The sequence below is a fragment of the Lactuca virosa genome, chromosome 7 (assembly GCF_052849685.1).
Source record: "Lactuca virosa cultivar CGN04683 chromosome 7, Lactuca_virosa_CGN04683_v6, whole genome shotgun sequence".
In the NCBI taxonomy this organism is placed as follows: domain Eukaryota; kingdom Viridiplantae; phylum Streptophyta; class Magnoliopsida; order Asterales; family Asteraceae; genus Lactuca; species Lactuca virosa.
In genome coordinates, this window is record NC_136432.1 from 183,171,054 (window position 1) to 183,190,641 (window position 19,588).

Genomic DNA, 19,588 nt, shown 5'->3' on the forward strand with positions numbered 1-19,588 from the left:
TTGTGGTATTTTGATGTTTTCAAGTACTAAGCATATCAAGGAAGGGATCTAGGCTAGTTTCCAAGGCTTAGAAGGCACTAGGGCACACTTTGGCACCCTTTTTGGAGTTTACGGTCCAAGAACATCTTGGATCGTAAACACCTTTGATCCTTGGTTTCTTGGGTGTTTTCTTGATGTTTAGAAGTGTAACAAGCTCTATAACACTCTAGGATAGAAGTACTTACTAGGTAGAAGCTTGAAAAGGTGCTAAAAGTCCAAGAACACTAGTGTGTGTTCTTGGTGTTCTTGGTGAAACTTGAAGATCTACACTTTTGGAATGATTTCACGGATGGAATCATGTTAGATCACTAGATTAAGTAAGATATCAACTTTTTAGGGCTAGAAACACTTACAATGTTGAAGATCAAGAAGAAAAGTCGATGATACTTGAGAGAGAATTGAGTTTTGGATCTTGAAATTGTGAAAAGTGATAAATAATGACTAAGTGTCATATTTATACCCTCTTTTAGGGTTTACGGCCGTAAACACCTTTGTTTAGGCCGTAAACTCCAAACTCTTGGAGTTTTGGGACATTATTGTTGCACAATAAACCCTAGGGCATCCTCTCTCCTGTTATCTCCTGAAGTACTAATCTTAAAATACTCAAACTTATTCCAAAAAGCTTGAAAATTAGCAGAAACAGTTTTGACTCCTATTGAAGTGAATGGTTGTACAGAATAGAAATTTCAGGTTGTCACAGACGGGGATGGTTGTGGTCGTCGACAATAAAGATGATGGTGGTGGTCGTCGACGATAAAGATGATGGTGGTGGTCAGTAGCCGATTGGATGGTCGGCGTGAATGAGTCTTCAACCGGTGATGAAGATTGATCCTACACTGGTGATGAAGTATGTGTTCTTGGTGAAACTTGAAGATCTACACTTTTGGAATGATTTCACGGATGGAATCATGTTAGATCACTAGATTAAGTAAGATATCAACTTTTTAGGGCTAGAAACACTTACAATGTTGAAGATCAAGAAGAAAAGTCGATGATACTTGAGAGAGAATTGAGTTTTGGATCTTGAAATTGTGAAAAGTGATAAATAATGACTAAGTGTCATATTTATACCCTCTTTTAGGGTTTACGGTCGTAAACACCTTTGTTTAGGCTGTAAACTCCAAACTCTTGGAGTTTTGGGACATTATTGTTGCACAATAAACCCTAGGGCATCCTCTCTCCTGTTATCTCCTGAAGTACTAATCTTAAAATACTCAAACTTATTCCAAAAAGCTTGAAAATTAGCAGAAACAGTTTTGACTCCTATTGAAGTGAATGGTTGTACAGAATAGAAACTTCAGGTTGTCACAGACGGGGATGGTTGTGGTCGTCGACAATAAAGATGATGGTGGTGGTCGTCGACGATAAAGATGATGGTGGTGGTCAGTAGCCGATTGGATGGTCGGCGTGAAGGAGTCTTCAACCGGTGATGAAGATTGATCCTACACTGGTGATGAAGATTGATCAGATCAGTCGTAGACCGTATATAAAAGGGGGGAATTAGGTTAAAATCAATGTAACTAGCATAGCAAAATTATAGGATATTATTTGTGGAAACTAATTATCAAATTACCTACTTACCCTTATTTATTTATTTAATTATTTATTTTTATTTTAAATTTTGATTGGCCCACATTTATGCATACAATCACACAATAATTAGTTATAACACCTGAACCTATCTCTCTCTCTCTCTCTATATATATATATATATATATATATATATATATATATATATATATATATATATATATATATATATATATATATATATATATATCAACATTTAGTAAGTATGTTTAAAACTATATCTATTTGGTAAATATTTTTTTAAAACACACTATCTTGGTCAAAACTCTTGTTTTGATGATCATTTGTCCTAAATATGGAGAACCGTAGGAGAAGATATGGAGAACGGTAGAAGAAGATACAGTGTCATCACGACGACACGAGCAAGGTAGATTTTATCTAGCAAAAGCATAAATCGTATCTGAAGGTATGACGACATGGGGATTAGTGGGAGATTATACCTATGATTTTTTTTACGAAGTCCATTAAACAAATATGTGACTAAATTTTTCTTCAGGACAATTTCATCAATACTAGGAAGTGCATAAAATAGGACTTTAATCTGTTCGCAATAGTTGGTGATAGAAAGGTCTGTAATCTCAATGTTGCTGATGTGATTGTCAAGTTGCATATCCTGTGTCTCAAGACTTTTCCAAACATCTTTAGCAATGCGACCTTTCTTGATTATCATCTAGAGTAGTGGCTTGTTGATGGTTCTATAATTCACAGTTTGACTAATGAGTTAAACTTAATCCATTCTTGGTAATGGTCGGAAGGTGCAACTTCATTGAGATGATCTAGGACACTGAATCTTAAAAGCGAGTCTCCAACAACTCGCGCACCACAGTTGATTTTGTCAAAGTCTAGCGCAAGGGGGAAGTAATCTTTGATGTTGGTGATTCCAAATGACTTTTCAGATGTGTCCTTGTTGCCTGCCATCGTAAAGAAGACGTTGTGTGTGAAAGGCGAGATGCGACTAGGGTTTAGGCCGTGATGAGATGCGAGAGTGAGAGAGAGGGAGATTGAGAAGATAGAAAGGAAGAATAAGACAATAAGTTACAACTCTAAGACTAATACCATGTAATCAGTCGTATTTTCCCATCAAAGGAGACCGGTTGTTATTCTTCATATCTATATCTTACAAAATACAATACATGGCCTAGAATACGCCATGGACAGAAACTATAAATTACTCTATATACATGCCCACTAATTAATAATTTCATCTGACAAATAAATTAGAAGTTTTCCGTCCCTCACTCCTCTTAGTCCTCACATTTGTTGTTGTCACTTCTTTCACTTTCTGAATCTTTTGAGAAACCACTTGTAACAACCTGTGGTTAGATGGCCTCCAAAAAGAACCCCTATCACTAGCCCACTTACAACTCCTGTAATAATAAAAACCCAGTCAACTCCATTCGGCAAGTCAGACCAAGTAGCTTGAGCTGATGAAATTGTTGGATGCTCTGATGCTTTTGGATCCCCACAATCCTTGGATAAAGGGTCCCCGCAAAGTGCTGAATTTCCCATGTAAGACATGTTCTGAAATGTACTGAACTGTCCACCTTGTGGTATGGGGCCAGTGAGTTTGTTGAAAGATACATTTAAGAATGCAAGAAAATTCATTTGTACTAGCTCTTGAGGAATCTTTCCAGAGAGTTTGTTACCAGAAAGATCTAATGATTCGAGATTTGTCAAGTTCCCCATGGATGATGGGATTGTACCTGAAAGCTCATTATTCGAAAGGTTGAGCAATTGAAGATTACTAAGGGCTTTAATGGCTTCTGGAATCTCGCCCACGAACTTGTTGCTTGAGAGATCAACTGCTATAAAGATGTTCAAAATTTTCTCATACTCTGTCTTTACACCTTTATTAGTCATATTCATCGAGTATGAATAATTTCCTAACCAGAAGTACTTTTCCGCAAAAATATTAACATTTGCTTGCATATATGCTGCATCTTGTTTTGTCTCCTTCATTACTGACCAATCCTGGAAGTACTGATGTGGCAGATCACCAGAAAATGAATTAAATGAGACGTCAATAATGCGTAATTTTGAGAATGTGGAGTTGGTTTTACTTGGGATCCTTAAAGCACCATGAAATTTGTTAAACCGAAGGATGAGAACCTGTAGGTCTGAAAGTGCTCCCAGCCAGAAGGGAAACATGTCCTCCATGCGATTATTTCCAAGATCAAGGATCTGGAGTGACGCACAGTTTTCCAATGATCTTGGTATCTGGCCCTCTAATTGATTTTCACTTAAATTGATCATTAGAAGCTTGCTTCCATTACTGAAAGCATTGGGAATGGTTCCTTGTAAAGTGTTACCTCTAAGATTCAACACTAACAACGAACTATTTAGTTTCTCCAAGCATGGAGGAATTGAGCCACTGATGTTGTTAAACGACAAATCAAGCAACTGGAGAGAGTCCAAATCACATATGGATGGTGGAATTTTTCCAGACAACTTATTGTTTGATACCAAATAGTTCATGGTGGTTGATGATGGCACTGGGATCGATCCATGCAACATATTGTGACTCAGGTCTAATAATCGTAAACCAACCCAAGGAAGAAGTGACCAATGCTGCTCAAAACCAATTAAGGAATTTTTAGAAAGAGAAAGTGTTTGCAGTGTTTCTTTGCTAACATTCCCCATCCACTCGGGTATTAGCCCATCAATTTTATTGTCATCGAGATACACCTCCTGCAGTTGATCTTGAAATCTCAGAAAATCAGGGAAGACTTTCATGTTACAGGATTCCAACTTTAAGATTTCAAACTTTGGTAGCATGTCACTGGTAATGTTGTTAATGACAGAAAGTGTGATTCTATTTCCCCCTAGAGTGAGAAGCTTGAGATTCCTGAGACCAAGGAAAATGTCAACCTCCACTGTCGTGTTGATGTTGTTATCATTCAACACAATTGCTTCAAGATTTTGGAGATTCAGCAATGACCTTGGGATGGGGCCTTTCAGTTGATTTTCTTGAAGGATTAAGTTCGTTAGCTTTGTCATGGTACTTGGAAAAGGTGGGACCCGACCTTCAATTTGATTCGATGACAATAATAATTCTTCAACTTGGGTCAAGTTAAAAATTGATGATGGGATCTCACCATACAGATTGACAGCAACAAGTTGCAGATATGTAAGCTTATTTAGCTTACCAATCCAATCAGGAAGCTTCCATCTATCAAAATTATTGAGTGAGAGGTACAAAACGTTGTGGTTTGAGAGGCTTTCTAAAGAGGGAATTCGGCCTGTGAAGTCATTAAACCCGAGGATCAGGTCTGTGAGGTGTGTTAGGTTCGCAAGTGAGGATGGTATTTCACCAACCATGTTGTTATAGTTAAGGTAAAGTTCTCTAAGTTGTGTTTGATTCCCAATAGATGATGGGATCTCACAACTTAGATTATTAAGCCTGAGGTCCAAATGTAAGAGGTTTGGAAGCTTACCAAGCCATTCAGAGAGGTTCCTTCCATCAAATTCATTGGAGGAAAGTATCAGATAACTGAGTTTTGATAGGCTGACCAAAGAAGGAATACGCCCCCAAAACCTATTATAATCGAGCCTCAGAAGTGTAAGCTGTGTTAGGTTGCTGATTGATCCAGGAAGAGGCCCTGAGAAATTGCAACCACTTATATCGAACTGATTCAAGTGTATGAGGTTCCCAATGGACGTCGGTAGCATGCCATGAAAATTTGTTTCAGCGAGGATCAGATCTTTAAGTTGACTTTTAGCATGAAACTTTGGTAAATAACCAGAAAGATCATGGTTACCACGCATGTCAAGATGTTGCAGCATTGGTAGATGAAATATACCTGTTGGGAATTCACCCCTAAGCCCACAATCTCTAAGAACGAGTGATGTTAGGGAAGAGGTATTGGCCAAGATATCAGGTACTTCAGAATCTATGTTGACACCTGAGAGAAAGAGTTCTCTCAGAGTATCCGTTATGTTTTGAACTAGATTTTTGAAGCTAAAAGCTTGTAGCTTTAATGGGTTTCCTGTTAGATCCAAGGAAATCAATTGGCTGAGTTGTGAGATTTCATTCGGGACTTGACCACCGAAAAGAGAATAGGAGAGATTTAGATTTGCTAAATGCAAGAGAAGTCCTATTCGAGATGGTATTTGTGAGAATTGGAAATCATTATCTGCAAGGTTTAGGGTTCGAAGGTGGATGAGGTTGAAGAGAGAGTTGTTGGATTTAATGGGGCCATAAAGAAAGCTGCTACTTAAGTCAAGCCCAATCACATGACCTGAGGTTTTCCCACTGCACTCAACTCCATCCCACAAGCAACAATCGCTTGTGTTGAGCTTCCATGAAGCAACCGTTGGATAAGCATGAGGATCGGAGGATGCCGAGTGGTTTATAGACATGTTCTCCTTGAACTGGAATAATATAGAGCACTCATCACTATGGCGCAATGACTGAATTGAAGATGAAAACTCATTTGCTAAGATAGATTGAAGAACATATAGGACAAGTGTCAGCATAAACAAATGCAACAGTTTTGCCATGATATCACAGAAGAACGAGAAAATGCAAATTTAAGTGTACTTGGATTGGCATTTGGCAATGTTGTTTATATAATCAAATTCCGTGATTATTTCCATTGGAGATGACTAGTAATTCTTTAATAAATTATTATCTACATAGACCACATTCTGTTCGTTTAATATGATGAAAATTGTCTCTTTCCAATCTGAGCAAGGATTAAAATAAACAGAGAAAGAGCTTTCAGCAGGGAAATAATAGATTAAAGACGATGATATTTATGCTAAACAATGACTAAGAGGATGACTTTACAAATCTCGGTAGTTAAAAGATGCAAAACAAATTGTAAGCTGACAAAGTGTAGTAATAACAAATCAATAAACTACCTTTTTTATTAAAATAAACAGAAACATGCAGGATTTTGATTGGACGATACCAAACACTTACGACTTCCTTAAGTGTAAATATGAGTGTGAAAACAGATATTCCAATCTTGCTAAGCTTTCACAATCGCAAAAAATACTCTTCTTTAAAAAAATCATCTTTATTATGTTGCTGCTGTTATTGTTATTATTATTAGTATTATTGCTATTATATTATTATTAATATTATCATTAAATGGTATTGAAGAAATGGTGGGCTGGTACACTACTAGAAAATTAGATTAGCAATGGAAATATCAGTTGCTAAGACTTCTTAAAGCACTTTAGTGACCTATCAGTAACTGTCAGTGAAAATTCTCAATACACTACAAGAAATATAGCCATTACTAGCGACACTAATAGCGGCGACTAGGACCTTTAGCGGCAACTTATCAATTTGTCGACGCTAAATATGTTGTCGCCGCTATTGGTGTCGCCGGTAATGCCTACGTACCCGAATCCGCGTTTTCACGTTATGGTAAACGCCAACCGTTCGATCGTGTTTCTAATCCAATGGTTGAGGTTGTCGTGGAACGCATAAAACCAATACCGGCGACACTAAGTCGCCGCTAAAGACCTAACATTGTCGCCGCTAAAGGTCGAAAAAAAAGCGCCTTCTTTTCCCTCTTCGTATGTCGCCGCTATTGGTTAGTGTCGCCGATATTGCTTTAGTTGTCGCGGCTATTGGGCGTCTCCCCTAAAAGTCGACGCAAATTTCTCGCGGTCGATCCCTTTTCTGCCTTCTGCTCCCATTTTCTTCCATTTCTCATTTGCTCCGAAATTCTCCCTCACCCGATGATTATCCTAATGATTCTCCCGCCGATTCTCACCATAGTAGAAGACGCACCTGCAGCCACCGGAAACTTCCCCTCTCTAACCACCGACGTTGTTGCTGTTGTCGATTTCCTGCTCCATGGTTCGTGTTTCCTTCATCATTTCTTACGTTCTTTCTATTTTAATGTCAATTTCCATAACTATTTTTGATTAATTGGATTTTTTTTCAAAAAGATTTTCCTCTCGTGCCACCGCCACTACCGCCGGCTATACAACCACCACCACCACTACACCAACTACTGATTTCTGGCCACCACAGATTCTATTTACTGATTTTGGAGATTAATTGCAAAAATATATGTATTTCGTGTATATGTGGTATATGTGTGTATTTGGTGTATATGTGGTATATGTGTGTATTTGGTGTATATGTGGTATATATGTGTATTTGTTATATGTATATGTGAATTTGGTGTATGTGTGTGAAAATTTGTGTATTTGTTATAAGTAATGTGTTATTAACTATGTATGTAAAATTATATGTTTTTGGTATAAGTAGGATGCTATTGTTTATTGATATATGTATTAAGAATGTATGTGTATTTTGTGTATATGTGGTATGTGTATGTGAAAGTATGTGTCTTTGATGTTATTGTATATGTATGTAGGTGAAAGCATGTATTTTTGGTATAAGTAGGATGTTATTTTGTATTTAGTATATGTAATGAGAATATTATTGTTGTAGGATCCTATTATTGGAAAAAAAAAACATATAACGTAAGATGATATTAGTTAGAATGCTATTAAAAAAAACAGTGTGGATTGTTAAAAAATATATATATAAAGTAGGATGTTATTATTAGCAATGAAAAAATAAACTAAACCACTACAATAGAAAACAACGTAATATAATTGTTTAAAATAGAATGTTATAATTGGAAAATAAAACAAAAATAAAATGTTATAAATAAAAAAAATATAAAAAATGTACAATGCTCAAATAGAAAAAAAAAACAATGTAATACATATAAAGTAAGATGTTATTATTGAGAATACTATTTTTTATAAAAGATAATGTGGATTGTAAAAAAATAAAAGAATAAAGTAGGATGCTATTATTAGAAATGAAAACATGAAGTAAACCATTACAATAGAAAACAACATAATATAGTTGTTTCAAATACCATGCTATAATTGAAAAAAAAAACAAAAATAAAATGTTATAAATAATAAAATAATAAAAAAAGTACAATGCTCAAATAGAAAAAAAACAATGTAATACATATAAAGTAAGATGATATTATTGAGAATGCTATTTAAAAAAAAATGTGGATTGTAAAAAAAACAATTAAATTAGGATGCTATTATTATGTATTGTGTGTTTGTAATAGAAATTGTATCTGTATATCTTATAATTTTGTAGGAAATGCTGTCGATATGGCTCTTGTTTTTGTACACCATGGTTGTTCTTATGGGTCGTGGACATGGGGTTGATGGAGCTGAGGAGCCACCTTTCCCAAGCGGTAGAGGTGATGGTGACTGAGATTATCATGAGAATCAAGGTAAAGTATGAGCTTAACAAAAAAACGGGCTTATCAAGGTAACTAATGATGATAATTGATGTACTAAGTTATATTTATTTTTTGGATAATTTTCTAATACATGATTTATCTGGCGGATCATGTCTTATATTCATCATGTAACGCTCGCTTCAGGTATCATTTACTTTTCAGAATTTTAGGGTTTCAGACTGGAACTCGACGAGTTGGGGAGCTCCAATTCGTTGAGTAGAGATCATTTGTGGGACGCGGGATTTAGGATCCACTCGACGAGTTGGAAGGCCCAACTCGACGAGTAGGCGCTGTAAAGGAAACCCTAATTTTCAAAGGTTTGCACCCTATATAATCTCCTTAAAACCTTGAGGCTGACCTACCATCAGCGTCCAAACCCTAAGAACGTCAATGAAAAACCCTAATCCCTATTTTCACTCATATTGTGAGCTAGAGTGACTTTTAGAGCTTAAGAAGAAGAAAATAGTGATAAGGATGAGAAGATCCAGCAAACAAAGCCCTCACTCTTGAGCTTGACCATCTTGGGGACTATTGTAAGCACTCAAGATTCAATTTTTGTCTTAGAGTATGGCTAGATCTTGAGTTTACTCTTCATTTCCTATCATTCTTGTCGATTGCATGCATGAGTTTCATAAAGTTTGCAACTTTATGAATCTCTAGGGCAAAATTGTCCCATAGTGGGCTAGATCTAGCTTTTGGTCAAGCATGGATGCCATGCATGGGTTTTAGGGTATATTTTCCCTCTTTGGCTATTTTGACTTCAGGACATGCATTGGACATGCATGTCCATAAAGTCTCCATCTTTGGAACGTTTTGAGGATTAGAACCTCTTCTGGAAAGGAGGGATTCCAGATCCCTAGAGTCTTGAACCATATGGCTAAACTTTTGATCTTTCCAACCTTTGTTAAGGGCTTAGGAGTATTCAGAGTGGTTCTAGAGGACAAAGTTGGAAACTTTATCGTTCAAGACACCTTTAAATTTCAGATCTAAGCCCTAGACTCCCTATAATCGACGTATCATCCGAATGTGAAAACAAGGGGAAAACTCGACGAGTTGCTCTGGCAACTCGACGAGTTGGATTGGGTTTCCCCGTCTACTGGATATTGAGTCAACTCAATGAGTTGATGAGACAACTCTGCGAGTTGGCTAGGGTTTGTCCCGATTTTCTAGACTCTGGAGGAACTCGACGAGTTGCTAGATGCACTCGACGAGTTGGGTCAACATGGACTGTTAACCTTGACTTTGACCATGGTTGACCAAGTTTGACTTTGAGGATATTTTTGGTATTTTGGGATTTCGACAAAACCAGTCACATGATGATTGTAGGCAGTTGAGTTGGAGCTGCGCGTTGGGACTTATCTGATCTTATCTTATCAATTCGACATTCTTGAGAGGTGAGTTTCCTGACCATACCAATGGGTCGAAGGCACCAAGGCTGTCCCATTCTATGTTATGTGGTACACTATTTGATACAGTGATATGTGGTATGCTAGTTGGTTATATGTTAGGAGGTATGCTAGTTGTATATGTGGTATACTTGTATGTAAGACCATGGGGGAGCCCATGACACTTGGATGTAAGACCATGTGGAGAGCCTATGGCTTTCCTATTAAAGACCATGGGCGGAGCCCATGACACCTGGATGTAAGACCATGTGGGGAGCCCATGGCTTTCCTATTAAAGACCATGGGGGAGCCCATGACACTTAGGTGTAAGACCATGTGGGGAGCCCATGGCATCCTGGAGTAGGACCCTGGGGGGAGCCCATGACATCCATATATGTTGTATGTATGGCTTATGTGGTTTATATAGCTTTTATAGCTAATATGGATTATGTGATTATGTGGATTGTGTGTGGTATGCTCTGGGGAACTCACTAAGCGTTAGCTTATAGTTTGTTGATTTGTTTCAGGTACATCTGAGCCTAAGTGCAAGGGAAAGGCTTGATGGCGCGACATGCACTCTTCAACATTTGATTTGATGGGACACTCTGATATTTGATGTAAAATTTTGATGTTTTGGATTTTAAAAACAATTGTCATTGTTATGTCATATTTTATGGGAATGTTTTGGTTAATTAAAAATGAAAACTTTATTTGAAAATTTGGGTTGTTACAAGTTGGTATCAGAGCCTTGGTTTGAGGGATTCGGGCACACTCCCGAGTGTGTCAGGACTCAAACTAAGGAAATGGTAAAAATTATTTTCAAAAAATCAAAGTTAAAATTTCTTAAGATGGAAAAGAGGATAGTGCAATGCACGCAATTGTCCGAGCTCAAGTAAGTGGTTCCCCAATATGTTAGCCATGTGATACTGATATTTGGATTATGATAGTCTGATGGATTTTGCTATGTGTATGCTTTTAAAATTGTATACGGTTAGGAGCTTATAGCCTTAAAATGAATGATTTGGCCTTATTTCCTGTTCCTTGTCTGGTTGTGGTCCTAAGGTAAAACCTATTATTCAAAAGTCTATTTGATCCTGTTCTGTGTATAATTTACATGCATAAGGAAACCAGTTATGACTGAGTTTTGGTTTGATATGGATGGAGCAAATCTTAGGATAGCCTAGGATTGAGATATGCGGTAGCCTGTGAGATATGTTTTGTTCTAGGACGAATTAGGGTTATCAGGTAGAGCTTGGGGAAGGTAAAGGTAGGTGTGGAAGGTAGTATTGGGCCCATACTACTGAAAGCACATAACCTGTACCCGAACTAATGTTAGACTTGGAAGCTCTAAGGAGAACCGGTGTGGGAAGATCCCATTTTTGGACATTTTGATCATTTTGTCTTGTGGTATTTCAGATCAGGATGGTGGTGACACAGTTTGGAGCAGCGGGATCAGGATCAGGATCCGGGTCTGGGTCGGGTGACACTACCAAGCCCATTGACGAGAGGCTGCGCGAGCTCATTGCAGCCGAGGTTACGAGGGGCATCCTTGATGCGACCCCAGTGATTTTTGGGACAGTCAAGTAAGGGATAACGGAGATTATGGAGGAGAGGCTCAGGGCATTCAGAGCAGAGATTGCCGCGGGCCAAGTAGGGGCCCGAACTCCCTCATTCCAGGAGTGCAAGGCGTGCAGGGGGCCGGAGATCGTCGGGGTCAGGGACCCCATAGTTAGCCGACGGTGGGTGGCAGACATAGAGAACGCCCAGCGCATGAGTTCTTGCCCTAATGTGGCAAAGGTGGATTTTGCTTCGTGTATGCTGAGGGATCGAGCCCGGGATTGGTGGGGAGTGGTGACTAGCCAGGTGGGAGCAGCCGGTGCGGCTGAGATGACATGGGCAGAGTTCGTCAGGCGTTTCAATGTGGAGTTTGCACCACCCATTGAGGTGCAACGGCTAGTGAGGGAGTTTCATGAGCTCCAGCAGACCACCGAGACTATGGCAGAGATCACCGCCAAGTTTCGGGAACGAGCATTATTGATCCCACAATACGCTATAGACGAGGATATGAGGAGGACGAGGTATAATTCCATGTAAAACCTTGAATGAGATGGTGGAGAAGGCCTGTGAGCGGGAGATGGAGTTGGACTTCCTCACCAAGCGGAAGCCTGAGCAGGCATAGATAGCAGTAGGTCAGGCTAAAAAGCCTAAGACCTCGGATTCTTCCAGTAGGGGCTAGCAAGGCCATGGCCGGTGCCAAGTGCGGTAAACCGCACAGTGGGGCTTATCGAACGACAGGCTCGGGATGCTACGCATGTGGCCAGTCGGGCCATGTGATCAGGGATTGCCCCAAGAAGGGCTTGATTTGTTTCTACTGCAACCAGACCAGCCACAAACATGCTAATTATCCGAGATTTCAGGGAGGAGGAGGAGCGGTGGTGGTGCCTACGCCCGCCACGATGAGGATCACGGACGGCCGCCCTGTCAAGGCGGATACTCCTGTAGTGAAGAGCCGGGAATTTCAGTTGACTACCGAGGAGGCTCGGGCAACGCCAAACGACGTGGCTGGTACATATTTTATTCCTCCTGCTTGATATTGATTTGTTTTTGTTATATGTATATATGTGTTACTATAGAGGGACCTTTTTGGTCAATGGTATGTCTGCTCACGTTTTGTTCGATTTGGGAGCTACCCGGTCATTTGTAGCTCTTTCGCTTAGCAAAAAGTTACGAGATGCGCCGAGGACTTTGGATTCCCCGCTTAAGGTTGAGATTGCAGATGACCGCACTGTGAGTGCTGCGAGGATGTATCGTGATTGTGTCCTGAATGTGCTTAGGGAGAGGTTTCGTGTTGATCTAGTCCCGATACCGTTGCGAGGGCTAAAGGTGATCGTCGGGATGGACTGGTTGGGAGCCAAGGGGGCCATGATAGATTGCGAGCGCCAGCTGGTGAGGGTTCGAACCCCAAGTGGGGGAGAACTGGTTATTCATTGAGAGAGGGCCTCGCAGGGGCCAACCCTTTGTTCATCTGCGAGGGCTAAGAGACTTCTTCGGCCGGGTTGTTCATAATTTTTTGCATATATCTCGGATACGAGGGTTGAGACCTCGATGGATTTGGGCAGTGTACTGGTTATACAGAAGTTTCAAGATGTCTTTCCCGAGGAGTTACCTGGGGTGCCTCCGGCGAGGCAGGTAGAGTTTCATATTGATTTGGTATCAGGTGCTGCTCCGATAGCCAAAGAACCGTACCGACTGGCTCCGCCCGAGATACAGGAGTTGTCTACGCAACTTCAGGAGCTGCTAGACCGAGGGTTTATCCGTACGAGCAGTTCCCCACGGGGAGCACCGATCCTGTTCATGAAAAAGAAGGACGGGTCACACAGGATGTGTATTGATTATCGAGAGCTAAACAAGTTAACGGTGAAAAACCATTATCTGCACCCGAGGATCGATGATTTGTTTGATCAGCTGCAGGGTGCATCTTGGTTTTCCAAGATTGATCTTCGGTCAGAGGACCATTAGATGAGGATTCGGGATGAGGATATACCGAAGACGGCTTTCAGGACTCGGTACGGAAGCTATGATTTTTTGGAGATGCCATTCGGGCTCACCAATTCCCCAGCAGCGTTCATGGATCTCATGAACAGGGTGTGTAGACCGATGTTGGATCGGTCGGTGATCGTTTTCATTGACGATATCCTGGTCTATTCTAAGACCAAGGAGCAACACGATCAACATCTGAGGGAAGTATTGGAGACACTAAGAATGGAAAGGCTATATACCAAGTTCTCAAAGTGTGATTTCTGGTTGCGAGAGGTGCAGTTTTTGGGGCACATAATCAACCAAGAGGGTATTTCGGTTGATCCAGCCAAGGTTGAGGCGGTGATGCGGTGGGAAGTACCGAAGAATGCATCTGAGATCCGTAGCTTCTTGGGTTTAGCGGGCTATTATCAGAGATTCATCCAGGATTTCTCCAAGATCATTGTGCCATTGACCAGTTTGACCAAGAAGAATGTGACATTCTGGTGGGGCCTGGACCAGCAGTCGGCTTTCGAGACCTTGAGGCAGAGGTTATGTGCGGCCCCGATTCTAGTACTACCTGAGGGGCTGGACGATTTGGTAGTGTACAGTGATGCATCGATCTCAGGGTTAGGGGCGGTATTGATGCATAGGGGGCATGTGACCGCGTACTCCTCGAGGCAGTTGAGGCCTCATGAGGCGAATTACCCCACTCACGACCTGGAATTGGGGGCGGTGGTGTTTGCCCTCAAAATATGGAGGCATTACATGTATAGAGTACGGTGCACCATTTTTACTGACCACAAAAGCTTGAGGTATTTGATGGATCAGCAGAACCTCAACATGCGACGGAGGAGGTGGTTGGATGTACTGAAAGATTATGACTGTGAGATTTTATACCATCCAGGGAAGGCCAACGTGGTGGCCGATGCTTTGAGCTGTAAGACGGCGGGTTCCCCGATTAGGAATGTTTGTTTGAGGATGACGGTGATCTCTCCATTATTAGATATGATCAAGGAGGATCAGGTGGAGGGTTTGAAGAGGTAAAATTGGAAGTTAGAACGAATACGGGGTCAAATTCCCTTGTTTATCCGGGATTGTTGGGGTCTCTTGACCCAGTGTGGCCGAGTGTGGGTTCCGGCATCTGGAGGAGTAAGACAGAAGATATTAGAGGAGACACACAAGTCCAAGTTCTCTATACATCCAGGGGCTAGAAAAATGTATAGAGACTGAGACTAAGTTACTGGTGGCCCTGCATGATGCGGGAGATCGCCTAGTTTGTGGAGTGATGCTTGACCTGCAGGAAGGTCAAGGCCGAACAATAGCGACCTCATAGCAAGGTTCAGCCGCTACCCATTCCCATGTGGAAATGGGAAGAGATCACCATGGAATTCATCACAAAGTTACTGAGGACAACGAGGGGTGTGGATGCCATATGGGTTATTATGAATAGATTGACAAAGAGTGCCCACTTTATTCCGATCTCCGAGAGCATCTCTGCTGAGAAATTAGTAGATATTTACGTGCGAGAGGTGGTGGCTAGGCACAGGGTGCCAGTGTCAGTAGTCTCTGACCAGGATGTTCGATTTACATCTAGATTCTGGAAGAAGTTCAACGAGGAACTCGACACATAGTTACATTTCAGCATAGTGTACCACCCCCAGACAGATGGCCAGAATGAGAGGACGATCCAGACACTCGAGGATATGCTTCGGGCATGCGTGTTAGATTTTGGATGAAGTTGGAATACCTACCTCCCACTAGTAGAGTTTTCATATAACAATAGTTATCATGCTAGTATCGAACGACCTCCGTTTGAGATGTTGTATGGTCATAGATGTAGGACCCCGGTTTTCTGGGGCGAGGTTGGACACCGAGTCATAGGGAGCACCGAGGTAGTGCTCAAGACTACCGGGTTGATTCAGCAGGTGCGCGACCGGCTACGAGTCGCACAAAGCTGTTAGAAAATCTATGCTGACCAGCGTCGATCGGATTTTGAGTTCCAGGTGGGGGACCTTGTGTTACTGAAAGTGTCGCCATGGAAGGGAGTCACCAGGTTCCGAAAGATGGGCAAGTTAGGGCCTCGATATATTGGCCCGTTCAGGATTTCGGCCCGGGTGGGCAAGGTGGCTTACCGTTTGGATCTACTGGACGAACTCAGCTAGATACAAAACACCTTCCATGTGTCTCAGCTTCAGAAGCATGTCACAGACGAGGCTGCAGTTATATCTTTGGATGACATTCAGGTGGATGAGAGCCTGAACTACATTGAGCGGCCTGTGGCGGTTTTGGATAGGAAAATCAATATCCTTCGTAATAAATAGGTGAAGCTAGTGAAGGTGCAATGGCATCACCGAAGGGGCTCTAAATGGACATGGGAGCCAGAGGATGAGATGCGAGACACTACCCGGATTTGTTGGCATCAGCAGAATTCGAGGACGAAGTCTAGTTCAAGTGGGGGAGATTTGTAACGCTCGTTTTAGGTATCATTTACTTTTCAGAATTTTAGGGTTTTAGACTGGAAATTGACGAGTTGGGGAGCTCCAACTCGTCGAGTAGAGATTATTTGTGGGATGCGGGATTTAGGATCTACTCAACGAACTGGAAGGCCCAACTCGACGAGTAGGCGCTGTAAAGGAAACCCTAATTTTCAGGGGTTTGCACCCTATATAATCTCCTTAAAAGCTTGAGGCTGACCTTCCATCAGCCTCCAAACCCTAAGAACGTCAGTGCAAAACCCTAATCCCTATTTTCTATCATATTGTGAGCTAGAGTGACTTTTGGAGCTTAAGAAGAAGAAGATAGTGAGAAGAAGGAGAAGATCCAGCAAACAAAGTCCTCACTCTTGAGCTTGACCATCTTGTGGACTATTGTAAGCACTTAAGATTCGATTTTTGTCTTAGAGTATGACTAATTCTTGAGTTTACTCTTCATTTCCTGTCATTTGTCACACCCCCGAACCGATGAGACGGCGGAAACGTACGGGGGCGGACGACGTCATGTACATTATCATAACAATTGAATAATAGAGATCAAAGCATTACAAAAATTGTATTGATAATTTAATATTTACATTGAGTTCGAATCATTGTTTTTTTGACTCCCAAAAACGTATGGCAAAATGTAAGACGTAACTATGCTAAGCTCCGTCTTCACAAAACCTACCTGTCTACTGATTCCCTGAGAATACAAGTGGTTTTGAAACTGTGTCAACAATTAAGTTGGTGAGTTCATAAGCATTTTGTATGAGAAATATGTGTCTTTGTTCCTTGAAAATGATAGTATGTTCTTGCAGGAAATCCAATATTTTCTTTTATATGTAATGTAGTCTTAAATATTCAAAGACAGAATTGAACAAGTATTTTCCATACTTAAAATAGTAATATGTAGTTTTATACATATATAAAACCATTTGAATGTATGTTTCCAGAAATCTAAATTGTATTACATCGTCATAGTGTTTACATAGTGTGAAAAATAATTATTCTTTTAAATAATTATTTTCTGTGCCCTAACAGGGTAAAATAGTGTGTATATTCCATAAACTATACCTATTATTGTTTATATAAATGTTTCGTTGAAATAGTAAACCCTTTGTATGCTATTATCAAATTTGCCATGATAATAAAATGAAATAAATAATTATATATGTTCGTTTGTATAATTATACCCCTTTTTGCTCAACATGTTATAAAAGGGTTAAAGTTTTATTGTAATAAAATGTGTATCCATTTGTATATTTATATTTTGTAAAACTATAAATGTAACAGTTCGTATTTTAACACAAGTTTTCTTGTCTTTTACTTGTATCCCCCCCCCCTTAAAAACATAGAAAAATCGTAAAAACTGCAGGGGTATGAACTCACCTCGGGTGTGTTCTTGGCTGGATAATGAAATGAGTGGCTATGTTCTTCGAGTTAGAACATGTGTATATAGTCGTATCCTAATTTGTTTTAACACATGATACCGTGTATAGATTAGATAACTATCAATAAAGTGTTATATAAACACTAAGTGATATAAGGAAACTTACCAATTAATTCCTAAGAATTAATTGAAGGATTTGTTTTTCTTGGGAAAGTGTTGAAGATGTTCTAAGAAACTATTCAAGATATAATGTTCTTGAGTATGGTTTGAATATGGTTTGATGATTGTAAAATGCAGTATGAGTTTTGAGAGAAAATGGGGAGAGTTTTGGGACGTAAATGAGACAAATGGGGCGAAGTTTTCGGTTGTACATATATATGTGGTGGAAAAATTGATGTGATGTTTTCATTGGGAGGTGTAATTTATCTTTTTGGAAGGTGTGCCACCGTTTAAAAAATGACATTTCGGCCTAGAGGTTCTCGTTCATGGAAGGGTTCTTAGTCTAGGTGGATCCTTGACTAAGGGTTCTCGGTTACAAATGTTCTCGGTGGCAATGGTTCTCGGTGGGGTGGTTTTAGCTCCATGTGCTTTTCGGTCCTAATTGCTCCGCAAAAGGGATTTCGGTTTTTTGTTGGTTTTTGATTCCCAAAACCGAAAACTCCCAAAGTGGGGTATAATTCATTATTTATTGGATTTAATTTGTAACTATTGATTTTTGTTGGCACAAATAATTTTTATTTGACTTTCTTTGACTTTTGGTTTGACCTGTTTGACTTTTATTGACCCGAAATAACCGGTTGTTACATTATTCTTGTCGATTGCATGTATGAGTTTCATAAAGTTTGCAACTTTATGAATCTACAGGGCAAAATAGTCCCATAGTGGGCTTGATCTAGCTTTTGGTTAAGCATGGATGCCATGCATGGGTTTTAGGGTATATTTTCCCTCTTTGGATATTTTGACTTCAAGACATGCATTGGACATGCATGTCCATAATGTCTCCATCTTTGGAACGTTTTGAGAATTAGAACCGCTTCTGGAAAGGAGGGATTCCAGCTCCCTAGAGTCTTAAGCCATATGGCTAAACTTTTGAGCTTTCCAACCTTTGTTAAGGGATTAGGAGTATTCAGAGTGGTTCTAGAGGATAAAATTGGAAACTTTATCCTTTGAGACACCTTTAGATTTCAGATCTAAGCCCTAGAGTACCTGTAATCGAAGTATCATCCAAATGTGCAAACAGGTGGAAAACTCGACGAGTTGGATCGGGTTTCCCCGTCTAATGGATATTGAGTGAACTCGACGAGTTAATGAGACAACTCGGCGAGTTGGCTAGGGTTTGTCCTGATTTTCTAGACTCATGAGGAACTCGACGACTTGCTAGATGCACTCGACGAGTTGGGTCAACATGGATTGTTGACCTTGACTGTTGACCTTGACTTTGACCATGGTTGACCAAGTTTGACTTTGAGGATATTTTTGGTATTTCGGGATTTAGAAAAAACCAATCACATGATGATTGTAGGCAGTTGAGTTGGAGCTGCGCGTTGGGACTTATCTGATCTTATCTTATCAGTTCGACATTCTTGAGAGGTGAGTTTCCTCACCATACCAATAGGCCGAAGGCACCAAGGCCGACCCATTTTATGTTATGTGGTACACTAGTTGATTTAGTGATATGAGGTATGCTAGTTCGTTATATGTAGGAGGTATGCTAGTTGTATATGTGGTATACTTGTATGAAAGACCTTGGGGGAGCCCATGACACTTGGATGTAAGACCATGTGGAGAGCCCATGACTTTCCTATTAAAGACCAAGGGGGGAGCCCATGACACCTGGATGTAAGACAATGTGGCGAGTCCATGGCTTTACTATTAAATACCATGGCGGAGCCCATGACACTTAGGTGTAAGACCATGTGGGGAGCCCATGGCATCCTGGAGTAAAAC

General features: G+C 40.4%; 1 protein-coding gene across 1 annotated transcript; it reads right to left on the reverse strand.

The window, feature by feature from the left end:
* Positions 1-2,724: 2,724 nt before the first annotated feature.
* LOC145126283 (receptor-like protein 7) lies at positions 2,725-6,129 on the reverse strand. Its single transcript, XM_079061680.1, has 3 exons — positions 5,088-6,129; positions 4,653-5,012; positions 2,725-4,580 (listed from the first exon to the last, which is right to left on the reverse strand). Exons 1-3 carry the CDS (start codon positions 6,127-6,129, stop codon positions 2,905-2,907), a joined length of 3,078 nt encoding a protein of 1,025 aa, XP_078917806.1. The 3' UTR covers positions 2,725-2,904.
* Between the last annotated feature and the right edge of the window lie 13,459 nt (positions 6,130-19,588).

Coding starts and splice junctions, on each gene's coding strand:
- LOC145126283 (XM_079061680.1), bottom strand. CDS start 6,129: ATGGCAAAACTGTTGCATTTGTTTATGCTGACACTTGTCCTATATGTT. Junction 5,013..5,087: donor TTCCTCCAATGAATTTGATG/GAAGGAACCTCT, acceptor ATAATCTAAGTT/GTGAGATCCCATCATCTATT. Junction 4,581..4,652: donor GTCATCGAATCAAATTGAAG/GTCGGGTCCCAC, acceptor ATCAACTGAAAG/GCCCCATCCCAAGGTCATTG.